A 21024-nucleotide genomic window follows, 5' to 3' on the forward strand; every position below is an offset into this window, starting at 1 on the left:
CACTCCTCTTCCTCTGAAAAAAAAAGATTAATAATTAATGATTTGAAGATTCAGAGTTTCTCATTTTTCTATTTTCAAAACCTCATTCTTTGAGGATTGAGTTTTCTCCTCTATCTGACCCCACCCAACCTTACAAGGAATCTCTAGTCTAAAGTGGATTCTATTCAATCTAGCTTGGGAAGAAAGCTCCTTTTGCCTAAATTGCCCAAGGCTGGATAGTCTGGGTATGGAGAAACTCTCTGTCCAAAGGTGACATTATGTCACTTTCAGTCCCTCACTATAATATTCACTCACTCATTAATTGTTAACTGACCTACTCTTCAAGGGTATATATAAACTGTAAGCCTGCCACCATGATTATCTTTTGGATGGTCAGATTAACATCCTTTTATTAATAAATATGATTCTCAAAGAACACTGTACACTTGTTAACACTATAACACTTGTTACTGTATATAGTAACAAGATTATATGATAGATCAACTGTGATGGACTTGACTCTTTTCAATAAAGTGGTGATTCAAAGCAATTCCAATAGACTTGGGATGGAAATGTCATCTACATCCAGAAAGAGAATTATGGAGACTGAATATGGACTGAAGCATAGTGTTTTCACATTTGTTGGTTTGTTTTTCTTTTTCTTGTTTTTTTTTCCCCTTTTGGTCTAATTTTTCTTGCACAACATGATAATTATGGAAATATGTTTAAAGGAATTATACATATTTAATCTATATCAGATTATTTGCTTTTTAGGGAAAGGGAGGTAAGAGGAGGGGGGAAATTTGGGGATACAAAGTCTTACCAAAATTAATGTTGAAAATTATTTTTACATATATTTGGAAAAATAAAATACTTTGAAATTTTTTTCCAAAAAAAATTTAATTAAAAAATAAACATGCTATTGTTATTAATAAAATGATAAAATTATCAAGAAACTTTGTCTCTTGAATTTTTTTAGTCATCACACCTCAATTAACTTTAATGAGCCAATGTGCCTGCTTCCCTCCCAACTATGAAGCAATATTTTACCCTTGATTAAAGTGTTCCTAAGTCTGAATTTTCCATAAACTTTCATTCTTTTTCATACAAGTGATACCAAAGATGATTAGAATGATAAGCCAATGAAGTAATTAACAAATTCTTGAAACATATGATAAAGCTAGTATAGACGTAAAACAACCTATTATTTGATCTACTCTCTCTCTTTTATGAGATTTCTACCACGTTACTTTCCATTTAGCTTGATTTCTACTTCTAAAGCAATGTAACATTCTCCTCCTCCTATATCATTAGATGGCTAGATTTTTTTTTAAGTCCTACTTTCAGATATGAACAATAGCATCATCTAATTTAAGCATATCCTCATAAAAGAAAAAAGAAACTTGTTTTCATATTCAATATCTTTCTGGAATGTAACTATGCATTTTCATTCATTAAAATCTGGACATCATGTTCCTTTCAACATTATCCAAGACTAGTAATTCCTTTTCTTAATCCCCCTGAATCACAAGGACAGGAAACTAGTTGACATTCTTCTTGCTCCCACTGCCAGCAATCACCCAAAATCTTTTTTAAGGTAGACCCACCTAAATCCCTGGATATTAAGAACTTTATCATTATTATTAATTTATTATTATAGCTAACATTTCTACAGTGCTTACTATGTGCTATGTGCTTTACAATTATTACCTCATTTGATCCTCATGACAATCCTACAAGGTAGGTATCATTATTACCCCATTTTACAGATGAGACAACCAAAGATTAAATATCTTGCCCAAGAGAACACAGCTAGGACATGTCTGAGGACTAATATAAACTCTGATTTCCTGACTTCAGGCCAGGTGCTCTATCCACAATGTTACTTAGCTGCCTAAAACAGATTGGCACACACATAAATAAATATAGACAGACGCATAGACACATGCAAGTACACTGAAATATAAATGCTTAGACTCGTAAAAAACCTGAATACATTACCTCACTGGCATCTTTCAAGTAATTGAATATGGTTACTTCCAAAACAAATTGTTCTCCTCTAATAATTGAGTATGGAAGATTCAGAAAAATGAAAAATGGTTGAAAAGCTTGTAGCTGTAAAGGAAAAAAAGTGACTTTTTAATGTAATAAAAAGCAATTATCTCAATGACTCTACAATGAAGGCATATAAGCCTTCAGGCAAACCATTTCATCCCTCCAAACTACAGTTTACTAATCTATAAAAATAAGAGAGTTGAATGATATAACCTCTCTAAGGTCCTTTTTCATCAATAAAGTCCAAGACTTTTTAATGTTGAGAGTCCGGGTTGAACCATTAAATAGACAACCTAGTTGGTTACTGCCACTAAATTGTTTTCCTAATGAAAGTTTACAAAGCTTTATACAAGCCTTCTCCATGCATGGGAGTTCTATATGTAAATACTCTATTTTAAGGATGTCCTGGATTGATAATCAACATTTATTACTAAGCCCTAAATTTCTTCCAGATACTATGCTAGGCATTGAAGATCAAAAAATTTCCAAGGATTCTCTAGAAGCTCACATTTGACTGCAAAGCACACTATTTTATTCTGTTTATTCCAATACCCTCATGTCTAAGTTGTTTTATTAACTTAAATTGATAGAGGGCCAGAGACTGAGAGATGATGTTATTTCTATTCTATTTTTTGCAGGACTTGTTTGAACAGTGACTACACTATGCAGAGGGGTCCTAAAAGCAATGAATTTAAATACAACATTCACTGAGATTCAAAATTGCAGCTTATTTTAGCATCCTAAAAAACACACATCAAGAAGATATAGGAGGTATGAGTTATAGTTTTATTAACACAATAAGAGATAAAATCTCTTTTTTTTATTTAAAGTTATTTAAGTTATTTAAAACATCTTTATCAACACAATTTACTTGAGCTAAAAACCCTAACATTTTAACATGTCTATAAGTGTGAAATGAACATTCCAAAAATGGTTCTTCTAAGACTCTTTATAAAATTGATCAACCCAGTAAGAAGCTCAAGTTATCACTCTTCCCTCAACAATTTTGGTTTCAAAACTCAAATACATCAATACAGTTCCTGAGCTCTGGTGTACAGAAATCACCACTTGTCACTTAAAGGGTTAGGTTTCTGGGTTGCTATGCAATACAATTCAAGATTCTTAATAGGAACGTTTTCATATGACCTTCATCTACATAAATCAATTCAAAACATTGCTACTTTAAGGTATTTATACATAATAAGTTATTAAAGCTTAAAACTGCACTAAGACTTTTGGGACATTCTGTAAAAACAACACACCTATATGTAAACAGCATGAAATACAAAAGGAAAAAGAGAATCTTTTCTCGGGGCAAAGAATTAGAAATTGAAGAGATACCCATCAATTGGAGAATGGCTGAATAAACTGTGGTGCATGATTATGAAAGAATATTATTGTTCAATAAAAAATTATGAGCAGGATGCTATCAAAAAAAACCTGGAAAGTCCTCCACAAGCTCAAGCAAAGTAAAATGTATGATGTGGATGCACAGTAATAGAAAAAAAAGTTGTGAAATGATCAGCTATGAATGACTTTATTTTCAGCTATATAATGATCCAAGACTACTTTGAAGAATTTATGATAAAAAAATTCTATCCATACCCAGAGAAAGAACTAATTGTGTCTGAATATAAACTGAAGCATACTTTTTTTTTAGCTCTATTTTTTTCTTGAGGTTTTTTGTTTTTGGAAGGAGTGGGAGGGAGATCTATGTTTTCTTTTGCAACATGACTTTTATGGAAATGTTTTGCACAATTTCACATGGACCTTCTCAATGAAAGGATGTAGGGAGTAATGGGGAGAATCTGAAACTCAAAATTTTAAAAACAAATGTAAAAATTGTTTTACATATAACCAGAGAAAATAAAAATATTAAAACATAAAAAATGAGGGCCAGAGCATGGAATGTAAGTAAGCAAATTGTCAGAAAGTCTAAGCATCTGTGAGCATCATAAATAAAGCTAGAAATCCAGAAGCCTATTTTTTTTAGCTTCAGGTTCTCATGACTTAAACCAAAATGCCCTTTAATATGCTACCTCCACTGGAACAGTTGTCATTCCAAGTCCTAAGTCTTCAGAGATCACAAAGGCAGTAGCCACCCAGGAAGTAATGGAATCTGGCACAATAACTTCAAATTCTTTGTCAGTCTGAGAACTAAAGTTAAGAAAAACATAATGACATTTTAAAGTTAAGAATATAAAATTTCAAAACCAAGAATTGGCTCTGTCATCTTAAATTTTCAAAAAAAGTCAAGAGCAGTTAATTAAATTGAATAGGCATTTAGTAGATTCACACTATGCAACAGTGTGCACTGTGCTGAAATGGAGACTACAAAGATGAAAAACTAGACAGTCAACTTTTCCTCAAGTGCTTAAATTATTTTGCCTGAAGATTCTTTTCTACAACCTTTTGGTTTTCAAGTTTAACTTCAAAATGATCTTTAAAAAAACCCTACTATTTAGTAATTGCAAATCTTTATTATTTTAATAGCAATGTGATAAATGAACAAACATTAATTAGTCAATAAATAAATCTAAATACTTTATTTTACTTCATAATATAATAAAAATATGACTTGAGATTACTTCTAGATGGATACATAGATAGAAATTTTGCTTCCATGCCTCTGCTTCTAGTTTTCTATACCTACAATGCCCTCCCTATTTATTAATACCCATCTTGTTCAGCTGTTTTTAGTTGTATCCAACTATTTGTGACCTCATTTGAGGGTTTTCTTGGCAAAGATGCTCAAGTAGTTTGCCATTTCCTTTTCCAAATCATTCTACAGATGAAGAAACTGAGGCAAACAGGGGTAAAGGACTTGCCCAGGGTCATACTAGTGTATTTGAACACAGGAAGGTGAGGCTTCCTGACCCAAGGTTTGTCACTATCCACTGTGCCGTCAAGTTGCTCCCAATACGCATCTACCCCTATTGAAATTATATTTCTCAAGCTGCAACTCCAATGCTACCTAGTTTATAGAGGCAGTCTCTCTCCTGTTTACATAATCAATTTCCTAGGACATTTTTAAATGTCCTGGAGTCATCTCAAATTCAATATGTTCAAAACAGACTTCCAAACCTACTCCTCTTCTGAACTTCCATCTGTTAAAGGCATTATCCACTTTCCAGTCATGGAAATTCAAAAATTCAAGATGTACCCCACCTAACTAATTAGTTGCCAAGTTTTACACCTGGCCCCCTTCACTTTGTGTATAATTCACTTGATCTTCCATCCTCAAGTTTCTCCACTCTCCAATGCATTCTCCACATAACTGCTAAAATGTTTTTCTTCACGGTCAAATCTGATCATATGCTAGACTCCAGCCATTGCTCTAGTAGCAAACACATACTCTGCTCCAGTGTGGTATTTAAATACCTTCAAAATTTAGGTCAAGTCTACCTTTCTAGCCTCTTACATTTTCCTCCATGTTCTAGCCAAACTGTACTTATTATCATCATACATAACATTTCATTTCCCATCTCTGTACCTTGATATTGGATGACTGTCTCCAACTCCTAGAAATCACTTTGACCTCATTTCCAAATCTTTCTTCAGAGTTTAGATCAAACACTACCTTGTACACGAAACCTTCCCTGCTTCCCCCAGTTGCTATTGCTTTCTTCCCTCACAGTATCTTAGGAAGCTAGGTGGTATAGGGGATAATGTGCTGGATCTCAGACGTTCATTATCTCTGTGGTCTTAGACAAGTCATCCAACTTTGTTCAGACTCTATTTTTTATCTGTAAATTGGGAATCATAATAGCACTTACCAACATTATTATGAGACTAAAATCAGATAATATCAAATGCTTAATAAACTTTAAAGCATTATATAAGTATTATTATTGTTTTTATTTTCTATCCAAATATATATGTATGTACATATACACACACACACACATATTTCCTAGATAGAATGTAAGATCATTGAGGACAGGAACTATTTCATTTTGTCTTTGTATACCCACTTAGCATACTGTCTCAAACTAGTGAATGCTTATTGATCATTTAAGTAACAAAGCAGAGACTGTGTCATTTATTTTCTCATTTAACCCTTAACACCTAGCACAATATCTTATATAAAATAATACATAATACATATTTACTGTTGTTTAATTAATATATTCAAAATAAGCAAGTCTTATGCATCTTATTCTAGAAATAAATATTTAAATGCCTTTTTCTCCCTGTACAATAGTTTTCTTTTTGTCTATATGGACTTCTATTAATTCTGTCAATATTGATATAATTCAGGGTTTGGCAAATTGGCCTTAGGGTCAGCTTGATTGTTTTTATGTTAACTATGAACTAAGAATGATTTTTACATTTTAATATTTTTAAAATGTAAAAACCATCTTAGCTTGCCCAGTACAAAAGCAATGTTCATTAACTACTAATAAAGACTATTTTGTTGAAGAACAGACATATGTCTTTCTTCAAGCCCCTCCCTTCTTCACCCCTAGGAGGTCAAGGGCTGCTCACTAGTTCCAATTGAGGGATGCTGCAAGATCCCCTTTCTCTCCTTGAAAATACATACCACTTTTTCCTTTCTCTTTTACCCCTCCTAATTGGGCAATATTCTGTCTTCTCCTCTATACCCCCTTTGGCCTAACTTGCCCTCTCCCTGCCACTCCACACCACCTTTTCCTTTCTCTTTTATCCCTCCCAACTGGGCAATATTCTGTCTTCTCCTCTATACCCCCTTTGGCCTAACTTGCCCTCTCCCTGCCACTCCCAACCTCCCTGCCAACTAGCTGAACATGAGCTATGGATAATCTCTAAGCCAGACAGATCAAGAGGCTGTCAGAGTTGAATGTTTTCAATATATATAATAGTTTCTATAATTTCCCCCCCTCCACCTCCCACAGCTCCTTCCTTAAGGAAAGTCATAGTGGAGAAAGTTTTTTTGTTTTGTTTTTTGTTTATTTGTTTGTTTGTTTGTTTTTTTCCTGAGGCAATCAGGATTTCAACTTGCCCACACAGCTGTTGTCAAATTTCTAAAATTATATTTGAACTCAGTCCTCTTGATTCCAGGACAGGTCTATTCACTGCATCACCTAGCTGCCCTTTTTTTTAAAGTTTAAAGTTACACAAATTTATTAGAATATGAATTTATTCTAGAATATAATCGAATATGAAAATATGAAAAAGATTTGTTTCATTCAGGGAGGTGGGGAGAAAGGAAGTATGTCCAGTCAGCCTCCTCACTCCTTAAATATTTCTGCCAGGGACAACATGCTCACCTAGGCAAGGGATGGTGATGATGAGGGGTAGCCAGACCAAAGGGGACATACAAGGGAAAACAAAATATTACACAATTGGGAGGAAGAGAAGAGAAAGGGAGGAGATGGTATATATTCTGAGGGACAGAAGGAGGACCTCACAACATCCTTACCATGGAATTAGTAAGCAGCCTCTGGACTCTTTATCACCTCCAAGATCACAGACACTAAGATGGGTGATAACTAATAGTTGTGTGTGTGGAAGGTGGTAGGGTCTTTGGGCAGCTGTTTCTATGGTCCCTGGTGAGAGAAGGTTATCTTGAAGTTATATACTCCCAATCCACCCTTTGTTGAGGTAATAGGAAACCCTAGGGATACTCTGCCACACACTCCCCAAGAAAAACATTAAAAACAAGGGGAATCAGGAACTGATTACCAGAGGAGGCATAGATCAGAAAGATTTGTGGTAAAGAGGTTCCCTAGGAAAAATGTTTAGATGCCACTGGCATAGTCCCAGAGATCCCAAGACAAAGAAGCACATTTAGTATCCTATTAAATAGCTAATATATTCCCCCTTTAATAAGTGCATAAAAGTCATAGGAATGATGCATATTTTTTGACCTGAGGTAAAAAGAGCTCTATTGTTGTTCAGATATTTCAGTCATGTTTGTGACTCCATTTGGGATTTTCTTGGCAAAGATACTGGAATGGTTTGCTATTTCCTTCTCCACTTCATTTTACAGATGAGGAAACTGAGGCAAACAAGATTAAATGACTTGCTTAATGTCATACTTGCTTAGTGTCTGAGCCCAGATGAGTCTTCCTAAGTCCAGGTCCAGAACTCTTATCTACTGTGCCACCTAGTTGCTCAAATCAAAACTAGCTCTTCAAAAAACTTTTAGGGCTTATTTTCTGACTTTATTACACTCCCACATGCACTGACTTTTAGCAAGTATTATTTTATATTGATGACAATGATATACCATCAAAAATAATACATCAATATAATTTTAATATGATTAACATTTTCACATTAAAATAACCACAAAAATAAGCTCATTCTGAATAAAATTCAAAAAAAGAAAATAATAATAAAGTCAGAACATTGTGAGTTTTTACCCCATATTGATGTCCATCCAAAGCCAGGTCTCTGGAAAATGTTTTCTGATAGATGGATTAGTGCTTCCTGCAAATGCACCTTCAAGAGCTGAATCCATGTCAATTGTACCACTTGTTAACATAACTTGATCCTCTGCATTATCCATCTCAAAAAGCTCTCCATTAACTAAAAATAAATATTTGCTATCATTAGCAAAAAAAAAAACTCACTGAGTAAAATGTATAGTTATTTTAGTATTATTAGTATCAGAATAACAAAATCCTAGAGCTATAATGGATTTTAGAAATTATCCATTCCAATGTCATCACTCCAGAGAGAAGAAAACAGAAGCTCAGAGAAGTTAGTCATAGTAGCAAAATCAGCAATAGCTAGAAAACAGATTCTTAGGTTTCCAGTCCAGTGTTTTTCCCCATTATATTGTTCATATGTAAGATTTTTAAAACAAACATACAAGAAAAATGCATCCATAAAATTTAAAAATCTGACTATAATTCAGAAAAATTATAGTAGTATGCATTACATAGGTAATAAGTTTACTTTTATTTTTACATATATATAAGATATATAGAACTTCAGAATAAACAAAGAAAAGAAATGGAAAAAAATTAAAGATGGTCAACTTGGGAGAAATAAAATTGTTTTTATCAGTTTTACTATGTGAAAGTAGAATAATTTAATTTTCCAATCCTATCTCCATGAAATAATGTCTTGATATAAGGATTTTTAACCTTTTTTGTGTCATGAGCCCCTCTGGCAGTCTGACAAAGCCTATGAACCCTTTTTCAAAATGTTTTTAAACATAAAATGCAAAGGAAACCAATTATAATGAAATATAGCTATCAAAAAAAATTTTTAAACATGTTCACAAATTCCAGATTAAGAATTACTGTCCTAACATAATACATGGAACTACATGTTCCTAGTTATCATAGATAACTTGTGAACTTTAAAATATACTTATAAACAAAGAACAGAAGTGCAAAACAATTTTATTAAGTAAAAGCTTTTGTATTGTCTATATTAAGAACCCACAAAAATTTTGGTAATAAAAATATTTAAATTCTTGATTGGATTGATTATGAAGCACAAGACCCAATAGCAAGTTCAGACCCTCCTTCCCTGTAGTTCTTAAGTTTGAAAAAAAAAGTACTTCAAAGACTACCTCTTTTCACACATTGGGTAGCAGCAGGTCAGAGTGCCAAGGCGAAGAGCCAGGACCAATGAAGCAATTAAGGATCAGGCACGAACTGGGAAGTCAAAGCAAGCAAGAGGTTAGAATCAAGTGGCCCAGAAGAAATCAGGGTATCTATCAATAGTGAAGATCAGAGCCAACAGCAGGTTAAAGATCAGGCAGACAGATGCACAAAAGGGATGTCAGAAACATTTAAGGCAGAACAAAGCTGATGGGCAAAAGTCCAGGCAAATTTGGGAACCAAGAGATTTGCTGAAACTGAAAAAGCAAGGCAGGTAACCAAACCAGATTCAAAGTAACAAAAAGGACTTGGGAATTTAGGCAATCTTTTTTTTCTTAACCCCAAGACTTAGGTCAGCTTTCTATGAAATAAATTATTAGTAGAGCTATTCAAGGTCCAGCCAAGATGAAGTCTAGAACCACAATAAAACCAATGCAACTAAATGAGAAGGAGATATGGTGAAGCACACTGCTGCCACTTAAAATGCTGTCAGGGTCTTTGTTCTTTTATTGAGGTGCTTTTCATTTCTTTCCTGAGCTACTCCATAGTTATGGCTCCTTCTGGGGTTGGACAGCTGATAAACCTTCATGACACATATCTTGCCCACTGGGTTTATTTGCTCCTTCTACTATGGTGCCCTTCATAATTTTTCCCATCCTACTACATGCTGATGGTCTGAAATTGGACAATTGATAAACCTAACATCAACCTTGCTCACTGGCCTTACTTGCTCCATGATTTAACTTGATAGAATAGTCAGCTTCCCCTTTCATATCATAACTTGAGCTCTACTTAAATATCTCTCCCTATTAACTGTCCCTAATCAGCCTAGAAAGTAGAGTCCAGGCACTTTATTAGGATAACTAGTATCATATTTCCTTACGTAAAGGACAACTTTTAGAATTAGCTTTTTGAAGCTTACAATTTTGGACAATTTTCAGTTTTAATCAACACAATTTGTAACCTCTGCTAAAAAAAAAAGATGCAATTTGTTTTGTATTAACCTAAATAAATTCCATTAGATTCAGTTTGCTCATTCAAAATCAAGAAATATAAAATCCATAGCTACACTTGGCTCTTCTGGTATCATAAATAATACTATAAGCAAAATGTGAACTTTGAATGATTAATTGCATGGGGCCAAGTGCACTTCAAAATATTAATATTTGTTATATGTAGTAGTAACTCATTATAGAGAGAACTTTGTTGTCTTTTCTGACAATAATTCCAGGAAAAAAGTAGTTTAGCTACTATTATCTCCATTTTTTAGAGAAGAAAACTGAACAAGATTAAGGGATTTGGCTTACGTTCATTCTACCTTAGCTAATAATTCAGATATAAATACAGACCAGGATGTCTTATTTCAAATCTAATACTATCTATTGTAAGCCCAGATATGACGCCTCTTAGGCATAAACCTAAAACTGGGATTTGCCTGCTTTTTATCTCCATCTTTGTGGCCGCAGAGGTTCTGAAAAACTTAAGAGATCATCCAATACAATCCTCCTCATTTTACAAATGAGGAAACTCAGACAAAGATAGATTAAGTGGTTTGCCCATACAACCAGTAAGTATCTAAGGGGGAACTTGAACCCAGATTTTCTGAATTCCAAGCCCAGCTCTCCATCCACTCCTTCTACCATGCTGCCTCATATACTATTTAAGAAAGCTGAAAGATTTTAGAGAGTTTGTTTTATACAACTTACAACTTTCGTACACATAATCATGCACAAGATTTGCATCCGTTGATACCCACAGACCACATTCCTAGAAAGAAAGAACAATAAAATGATTTTCCTTTCATACACAAGTTATTTTTTTAACTTATTTATCTTACAGAGAAAAACATAAGTACACACACCATTTCATAACTCTACCCAAAAAGCAAAAGCTTAATTCAATATAGGGAAAAGTAATGTTAAGTGATGCTAAAAGATTTTATTTTATTTTTCATGAAAACTTACGTATTTTTTTTAATTTGTGATTAAAATCCCAAGGAAGCTTCTTTTCATTTTGTACTATTTTAGCAATGTTCTGTATTTTGCAGTGATAACAGAATTCAATGAAAGATCTGGATTTCATAATGACTGGTGTTTTTGTTCCAAAAATATTAAAATGGTAAGAAATGTTAACTAAACTATATATATATATATATATATATATGTATGTATGTATAAATTCAAACATACCTGAAAAACTGCATGGGAATTTGTGAACATGCCTAAATAATAACCACTGTTGTATAATTCCAGTTCATGGATCACCTGAAGAAAACAAATCAGTGGATTAATGCATTTATATCAACCTAGAGGGATGCAAAATGTATGAAAGTCCCATAGCTGGACCCAGCTTATTAAGAACTTTCAGCAATAATGTCTGCAGAAGTGTAACCCATGTTATTAAATCTGTAAGAGACAGGAAAAAAGTCTGGATGATAGAATCAAGTCTACAAGGCCTTAAAAAGCTTGTAAAACTAAGAAAGTTAAATTTAAAAGAGGATAATACGAAGTTTCATATTAAGGTTCCTAAAAAGGACAATCTAAAGTTTCACAATAAGGTTTTTTTTTTTAAAAAATTACATGTAGAAAATGGGAGGAAAATTGGGCTAACAGAAATTTAAGTTTAAAGGCGGGGGGGGTAGAGGAGAAAAAAGAAAGAGAAGCTGGGTTTTAGATGACCATAAACTGCAGCTGAGCTAAAAATGTGACATGACTACCAAAAAAAAAAAACTAATTTATTCTTGGACCATATTAAAAGAATCAAAATATCCAGATCAAGGGAGGGAATTTTCCACTTGTGTTCTACCCTGGTTCAGCCACATTTTAAGTATTATATCCAGCTCTAGATGCCACATTTCAAAAGAAACACCAACAAACAGCAAGAAGATAAGTAGAATGATAAAATGTCTGGGAACTGTGATGTATGAGGAATAATTGGAGAAAATACAAATGCTTTGCCAGGAAAAAATGCAAGGAGGGGTAGAGGAGAAAAAAGAATTAGATTTATTCTGTGTAGAGGCAAAAAACAACAAAAATAGGTGGAAGTTACAGGAAAATATTAAAAGGAACTTCCTAATAATTAGAGAATTCCATAAAAGGAATGACTACTTTTAAAAACAAATCCCCATTCCTAGAAATGTTCAAAGAAAAACTGAATGAGCCTTATTCTGATTTGTCCATATTCTTTATGATGCTTTACATCAAATATGTGAATGCTTTAGATCAAACATATGAACACACATATATATTGTTTTGAATCTTGAAATAAGGCTTATTTTGATTATTCAAAAATAGTTGCCATTCTGTTTTTCAAATGTATTTTCTTCCTTAATTTCATCTAAATCCTGCAATGATGGACAGCTCTGGAATGTAAATAATCTGATTTTATCAGTCTTGAACTGAACCTGTCCAAGGAGCAAGGTATAAGACCTATATCTAGACACAGGTCCAAAATCACAGATCTTGACTTAAAATTCTCAGCACCAACTCTGTGCAAAATTTCTAACAGATACCAAATACTTATGCTTCAGAGACATAAACAATGCAATGATTTTTTTTTTAGGAAAGAAGTCATTCACTGAGCAAGTATTTTAGAAGATCTTGTATTTATAAGGCATTGTACTTCACATTTTGCAATAACACAAAGAGAGGAGGCACATTGTCTACCAGATATCAGGGCACACATAGACACACAAAACTATAAATATGATAGAGGCTGAAGATCCTGAATGGAGTAAGAGAGACCTAGACCTAGTTTCAAATCCCACTTTTAGCAGGGTGATTAACCTCTCAATTTCTCAATGCCTCTAGGCAGTTTTCAAAAACTATAAAGAACAGTTGTTAAACTACATTGATAGAGGGCATTTCTTTATATTAATGAAATCACAGGTCTGAACCAAAAAAAGGAAGAAGAAAAGTAGTATGATAGCATTTATGTTACACATATGGCATAACCATACATATGTGTCAGATTTTCATAATCCTCACATTCAAGAAAATAATAATCCTGATGATCATTAGCCTATGGGGAGAAAAGAGAGGAAAAAATAGGAGAAAGTAGAAGTGGAGAAGGAAAGATGAAAAAGAAAAAAAGGAGGGAGAATGAAAAAAAGAAAGAAGAGAAGGAAGAAGAACAAGAAGAAAAGACATTTTACCATTTCTATTGATGGTGATTATGTTCATAATTTTTAAGGGTATAATGCCCAAAAGAGGCAGTATGACATAATGGATAGATGATTTAACTATACCAAAGACAGGATGATCCAGATTCAAATCCTTTCTCTGATACTTTTTAACTATGTGAATATGAGTAAGATACTTAACTTCTAAGTATCCCAACCAGCTCTCTATTATTATAAATTATAGGCAAATTACTAGTCAGCATCTGAAAATGTTCCACCCTAAAAGTTCCCTCTACAATGGTTGACAAATCATCATAAACATTCAGGAAATACATGTTGTTTCACAGCACAATGCTATGCACTATCTATACTGAACAAATTAAATATAATCATTGGCATTTAGATTATAACCTAAACTATCAACAATAGTAGGCTGTTCAGTCATTTCAGTCATGTCCAACTTTCCGTAACCCCCAATAATAATATACATAGATATATTAAGAATTAAGAACAGACACTTAATAATGAAAATTAACTTCTGAAACAGTAAAGTTGTAATTGATGATTTTTTTATTGCCTAAGTCTTTTCATGTTTATGAGTTCATTCTACATAATCAGATTTAAAAACTCCACAAAGGTGGCCATTTATTTTAATATCTATTTTTCAGTCAACCCAACAACAGACACTTTTGATAATACTACAATCTAATTGAGAAAACCAAGCACACATGCACACATAAGCATAGGTGGGTTTCTTTTTCCCTATTCCAGGAACACTGTCAACTAATTTATAATAGCTGCAGGTTCAGTCAATGAAAATCCTAATGACCAAAAAGAAAAGGGTGTGATCTTATTAATTTTACAAAAATTGTTAACTTGGTTACATAAAATAATTAAGAAGCTTTTCTAGAGTATCATAATTTAGCCATTTTTAGAGGCTCATTATTTGTAAATAGAATGAAATCTATAGCAAATGTGTCCAAATCTATTCTTTCTCTCATCATCTAAAACTGTGTGGGATTGAAATTCTTAGTTAACATGCTTAGCTATTTGTCTACCAGGATCTCAAGTAATTAGGTCGTGTATTCTTTCTGAGATTCTCTTTTTTTATTTGCAAAATGAAGGAGACTGAATTAGACAATAACCTCTAATGTTTTTTTCATAGGCTGGAGAAGCCAAGACAATTCTAGTTCAAGTGAACCCAGATATAGAAAATTGGTAGATTAAATCTTTACTTTGAAGAAAAGAGAAAGATATTTTCCTAAAAATAGAAGTGTAACACAATGTCAAACCATTTGTCTCTCTATTTAATATCATTTAACATACATTTAATATAATTTCAATCTTTCCATAAATGTGTTCCAACTTACACTTTCTTCTGTAAAATCATTTGAACCATTCATCAGCTTTACACTTTTATCAACAGCTACAAGTCCTATTAAGGATCTAGGTTGAGTTGCAGAAACTTTAAGAGCAACACTCTCAGATGGTTCAGCACTAACTTTATTCCAAGATAATGTAATCTGCAAAAGAAAGAAAATGTGATTGATTCAGTACATTCATTCCCTAGGAGATCACAGGATTACAGATTTAAAACTGAAAAGGACTGTGGAAGACACCTAGTTCAACTCTACTCATTTGCAGATGAGGAAACTGAGGCTCAAAGAGATTAAGTTCAACTGAAGCAACAAAGTGCCCTGAAGAAGAGACAGGAGATAGAATGTGCCAGAAAAGTCAAATCACCACCATTACCTTGACCACCATTCCCCCTCAGACCATACTGGTGACAGCCCAGACCTTAAACCTTAGAAAGAGTGTCTCCCAAAACATTAAACCTGCTTCCATCTATTTCTCCATAGTCATCACTGAGGAGAGAAATCATTGTGATCAGGGGGTTCATATTCCTCACCACCACCAACTGTTGAACCACTGCGATCAAGGGGCAGATGGATACAGAAGTCCTGGGAGTGGTGTGATACCCCCACCTCAGATCACCTGTTTTAGTTCTAACTCATCTCTCACAATCATTTAGGGAGAGTGTTCTTATGGAGAAATCACCAGCCATCCTCATCAACTGTCAACCAGCTGCCATTCACAGGGCAAACAAGGTTAGTTGACAAAGTGAAGCATCCTGAGGCTAAGCAAGTCAGTCACCATCCTCCTCACTACCTTCTCTCAGCCCCTGGAGAAAACATCCAAGCACTCTAAACCCAAGAGCCTGGGAACAGCACTGCTTCCAGCCCAGTGTCTGCAGCCATGACCCTAGGAAGCAAACCCTGTGGAAATGCAGCCTGGAAAATGTTCCCTCAAGTGCTACAGTCACAACTATTGAAGACGTAGAAAGTTCTTGACACCAAAGTCCTTGGCACTATCAAACAATTCAACATTAGAAACTCATGCATCCAGAGAAAAAACTACAGAGACTGAAAGTAAATCAATACATGGTATGTTCACTTTTTTTCTTTTTCTTCTGTTTTTTTTTCCTCTCATGGTTTTTCCTTTTTGTTCTGATTTTTCTCTCCCAACACAATTCATAAAGAACTGTGTATTTTTAAAAATAAAATTTAAAAATTTAAATTTAAACAAAATTTTAATTGTTTTAAAAATAAAAAAGTATTTAATAAAACATTAGAATTTTATATGATTTTATCAGTTAAAATGATAATATAGAAGAAAGCCTTAATACTCATTTTGCTGCTGCATCCTAAGGACCATGAGACCTTTCTATCTGACTTGCAACCAAAACTTTCCATATGTTGTCTCTCTCATCAGAATACAAGCACCTTGAGATCAGGGGCTATCTTATACTTTTCTATTTATATCCCCAGAACTTACCACAGTGACTGGCATTCAGAAAGTGCTTAGTAAATGCTTTTTGACTTACTGATAAGAAAAGACAAATGAGAAATTTAGAGAAATTTATAAAAACAAATCCAGAGCAAAGAAAGTGAAACCAAGAGGACATTATGCACAATAACGACAATAAAATAAACTTAAATTGTTCTAAAAGGCAGCTGAACTTGAATTATAAAGGCAATGACTAACATTGGATCTGGAAGACAAATGATAAAATATACTTTCCCTTCTCTCAGAAACAGTGCCAAATGTTGTATAAGGTGTCAAACATAATCAGTTTTATTTTTTCCTTTTACAAATCCACATGCATATACATATATTTGCAGAGGGGCAGCATATTGAAAAATAACCATAGTACCAAAAAAAATGAAATGATTAACCTTTTTTAATTTCCTAATCCAGCAACTTCTCACCAGCAGCAGATTAATAAAACTGATTCAAACTGGTCATAGATTCAAATTGGATGAGATTCCAGAGCACATACGGTACATAAGAATTCTATATTTTCCTTGGCATGAGGCAACCAGATGCTTTAGAATAGTAGACAAAATAAGCAAATAAATACGTGTGTGTGTGTGTGTGTATACACACACATGCACATTACATATATATACACATACAAATACATATATATACATATATATATATATATATGTCAAGAGAGAAGTAGAAAAGCAAAGTATGACAAAATGCTGAATATAGGCACTAAATGAAGGCAGGAGTTTAAAGGACAAGTGATCATCACAGGAGACCATAATAATAACAGCAGTAATAATAATAGCTAAAATTTATGTGGCACTTCAACATTTGCAAAGAACTTTACATATATTATCTAATTTGATTTTCATATCAACTTTAAGAGATTTATGCTTCATTTTACAGAGGAGGAAACTGAGAATAAAATTAAATTATTTGCCCAGGGTCACAAAGTTAGTAAGTGTCTGAGGCAGGATTTGAACTTGAGTATTTCTAACTCCAAGTCCAGCACTCCATCCATCTAGATGTTAGAAAGAACTTCATAGAGGAGATAGAACTTAGAAGCTGGACCTGGAAAAAAGAACAGAACTTAAGTAAGAGAAGGAATAGTTTGTGAGAAAAGATGTGAATAAAGAAACAGAATAAGGAATGTATATATATGGGGAAAAATAAGTGTATCAATTCAAATGAAGCAAAGGTCTTACGTAAGAGAATTCTGACAGAAAAGATTGAAAAGGTAACAGAGATCCCTGAATGTCAGGTTAAAGGATGCTTTATAAAAGAGGACTGATAAGTAAAACACAGTTGGGTTTTTTTTTAGAAAAATTAATCTGACATACAGCAGAGGTATCAAACATGTAGCCCATCACATGCCTGAGTAAGGTCCAAATCTGTTTAAAATGTAATTGGAAAATAATATAATTTTAAAAGTACAACAAAACATAGATAATGTTAACAGGTGATTTTATAAATGGGGCTTAGTGCCCCATCTTTTTTATTTCAGTTTGACACCACATGGATATGATCAGAGCTCTCTGCTGAGTGCTTATAGTTCAGCAACTGAGTCAGCTTCAGCAGCTATCAAGGAGTTATTTGGAGAAGTGTACAATATTGTAGCATCCTGTACAAGACAACTGACATATTACATGCTAATGAGTCAAGGAAGGGGCTTACAAGCCAAAGGAGAAAGTATGGAGGACAGGGAGGAGGGTCCGCAGTTCCTCTTGAGTATTGACTTTAGTTCACCATACTTTTAAGAAGAACGTGGATAAACTGTATAGAGAAGGACAGCAAGAATAGTGAAGGGCCTTAATTAAGTCCATGAAATTTGATCCTCATCTGGAAAGAATATTTAGCCTGTAGAAGAAGAGGTGCAAGGGGAAAATGACAATTATTTTAGAATATTTGAAGTGTTCTTTTGTGGAATAGGGATGAGGTGAGATTTGTTCTTTTTGGCCCCATCACATTACAGAACCAGGAATAATGATTAGAAATTTCAAAGGCTCGATGTAGGGAAAATTTTCCTAAGAATTAGAGCTGTCCAGAAGTGGATTGGACTATTTTAAGAGATGATAGATTTTCCCTTCTTCCTCTCCCTCCTAACTCTCTCCCCTAGGGTCTTCAAGCAGAGAAAGGGTGACTTTTGTTAGGATATGTTACAATTGAGATTACTTTTGTGGTTGGGTGATACTAATTAGTTGTTGAGGTTCCTTCTCATAGCAGAGATTCTGAGAATTTAGTTATTGAACATTAACATTATGATTCTGGTTTAATGAAAATTTTGTGGAAGTTCATGCAGCCACTGAAGTTATGGGTTAGTCTACTCAGGGAGTTGGGGCATACATAACAATACAAGATAATATAGGCAAAATGACTCAATGCTTGGTATAGGCAAGAAGTCCCTTAGGATATCAGGAGAGAGAGTGATCACCAAAGGCTGAGGTTTTCATTTCCATGATCCCCTAAGGGACACTGAATCACAAAGGGATGTGGCAAACCCGGTCTCTGACTAAGCTGTAAGGTCAGGTTCTGGAAAATCAGAACTTTGGGGAATCAGAATGGGGTTGACTCATACAACAATTTATTCTCTAGCATTGCAACTATGCTTTCTGCATGATTTAGCTTTGGAATCTTGCCATTCTGCAGAGACGTTCATATGAACCATAAACTTTCTATCTTGTATTTGTTTTTCTCCCAACTTGGGTCCATTGTGGGAACTGCAGAGAGACAATCTCCCTAAATCCCAGGAGCTAGGCCTCTTTTATGAAGTCCAAGATCACATTGGTTTTGTTCTGTTTTTCTTTCTTGGCCCCTACATCATACAGCTGACCTATACAGTACACTAAGATCCCCGGATCTATTTCAAATCATCTTATATACAACAATAATAAATAAATGTCTATTATTGAAAATGTGAGACCTTTTAATTTGTCCATGGTTTGAGACTTCATGAAGATGGCAGCAATGAAAATGAAAAAAAAAAAAGAAAAAGAAAAAGAGGATGGAAGTGAAAGATAATATGGCATATATTTATTAGAGAAATGATAGTCAAATACAATATCTCTTTAGCTTTAATTTATTTTAACTATTTACTAAAGCATTTCTTCATTCTTTCAAGATCACAAAAAAGTCTGTATCTATGAAATCACCACAAAGCCATTGGTTACTAATCTTTAGCAAAAGATCATGAATCCCAAGCAGGTAAGCAAAGGACAGTCAGGAACTACCCACCATATGGGTTCCAAGGTCTTCAATAAATAGCAATGAATTTATGACTTTCTGCACTCAATTCCCATACCTCCCAAATGTTACATTCATTGGCAGGAACAATCCTCACTGGCAGGTCAGTCAGCTCAATAGTTTCTATCTCCAATAGCCATGACTTTATGAGATTATTAAAAACAGAATATCAGGTACCAAGGTTAAGTATGGAATCATGGAATAATGAAAGAAATGCTGGATGTATAATCAGGAGTTCTTGTAACCTTGATACTTATTATCTGTAGAGCCATACACAAATCATTTACTTTCCAAGAGACTCAGTTATTTCATCTGTAATATAAGATTAATGTTAAACTACCTGCCTCAAAGGATTCTCCTGAATCCTCAAAGGAATTCTCTGAAAACTTCAAACCCTTTATATAAATATGAATTGTTAATGTCATTAACTATTGTAGTGCATAATGCATTATATAATCATATTATTTAGAAATTAATGGATTTAGATATTAATGGATTAATATATGGATACAAATTAATTTATTTATTTTAACCAGAAAAATTTCAAATATGTAATTAAAGAACTCCAAATTGTTCCTGGACCACTTACTGCTAATCCCTGACTAAATTCTACCAAACTCTAGTGACTGCTTCCTTAACTTTCCTTACCTGCTCTGTCCCACCCAGATCTCTACACTAACACTTTATTCATTTTATTCCAAATTAGTACCAAACAATTTCTACAATCCAAATGCAATTTTCACCCCTCTCAGTCTGTACAAAAAGAGCATATGATTTCTGTAGTATTGTTTATTTTTTCAATATACATTTGTTAAGCACTTCTTATATGAAAAGCACCTATTAAGTACTGAAAAAAATAAAGCATTTATATAGAGGATTCTAAAAATCTTAGGAAAGCTGGAAACTTTTGGACTTTCAAAACATACCATATAGGATATGGGGCCAATCCTCATTCCTTATAAACTATAAGCAACATTAAACCACAGTCACACAAATGTGTATGGATATACACAGAAATAAATGCACACTCAACAGTACATGATAAGTGAAAATGTTGCTGCACTTATTCATCTCTGAAATCATGAGCTTTGATCATTGCAGGAATACATGTAGACAACAAGAGGAGTGTCAAGTAAACTGATAATAGTTCATCAAATAATAAATGAAATGTTTATCTCTTAAAATCTTTTTTCTATTTTACCAAAATTCTAGCCTTGAAATTTAAGCAATTCACATTAATCTTTCTTTTCTAAACAA

The 21024-nt window shown here is 33.7% G+C and overlaps 1 protein-coding gene across 1 annotated transcript in view; it reads right to left on the reverse strand.

Annotated features, from left to right (window-relative positions):
• The window catches only part of CD109 (CD109 molecule), a 152076-nt gene that overhangs the window by 39382 nt on the left and 91670 nt on the right, over positions 1–21024 (reverse strand). Inside the window, exons 15-20 of the mRNA XM_031964622.1 lie at positions 15066–15218; positions 11765–11839; positions 11282–11342; positions 8382–8547; positions 4074–4191; positions 1981–2094 (exon numbers count right to left, since the gene is read on the reverse strand). Of these exons, the coding sequence (XP_031820482.1) occupies positions 1981–2094; positions 4074–4191; positions 8382–8547; positions 11282–11342; positions 11765–11839; positions 15066–15218 (687 nt within the window). The remainder of the gene's footprint in view (positions 1–1980; positions 2095–4073; positions 4192–8381; positions 8548–11281; positions 11343–11764; positions 11840–15065; positions 15219–21024) is intronic.

This window comes from Sarcophilus harrisii, chromosome 4 (assembly GCF_902635505.1).
Source record: "Sarcophilus harrisii chromosome 4, mSarHar1.11, whole genome shotgun sequence".
Taxonomy (NCBI): Eukaryota; Metazoa; Chordata; class Mammalia; order Dasyuromorphia; family Dasyuridae; genus Sarcophilus; species Sarcophilus harrisii.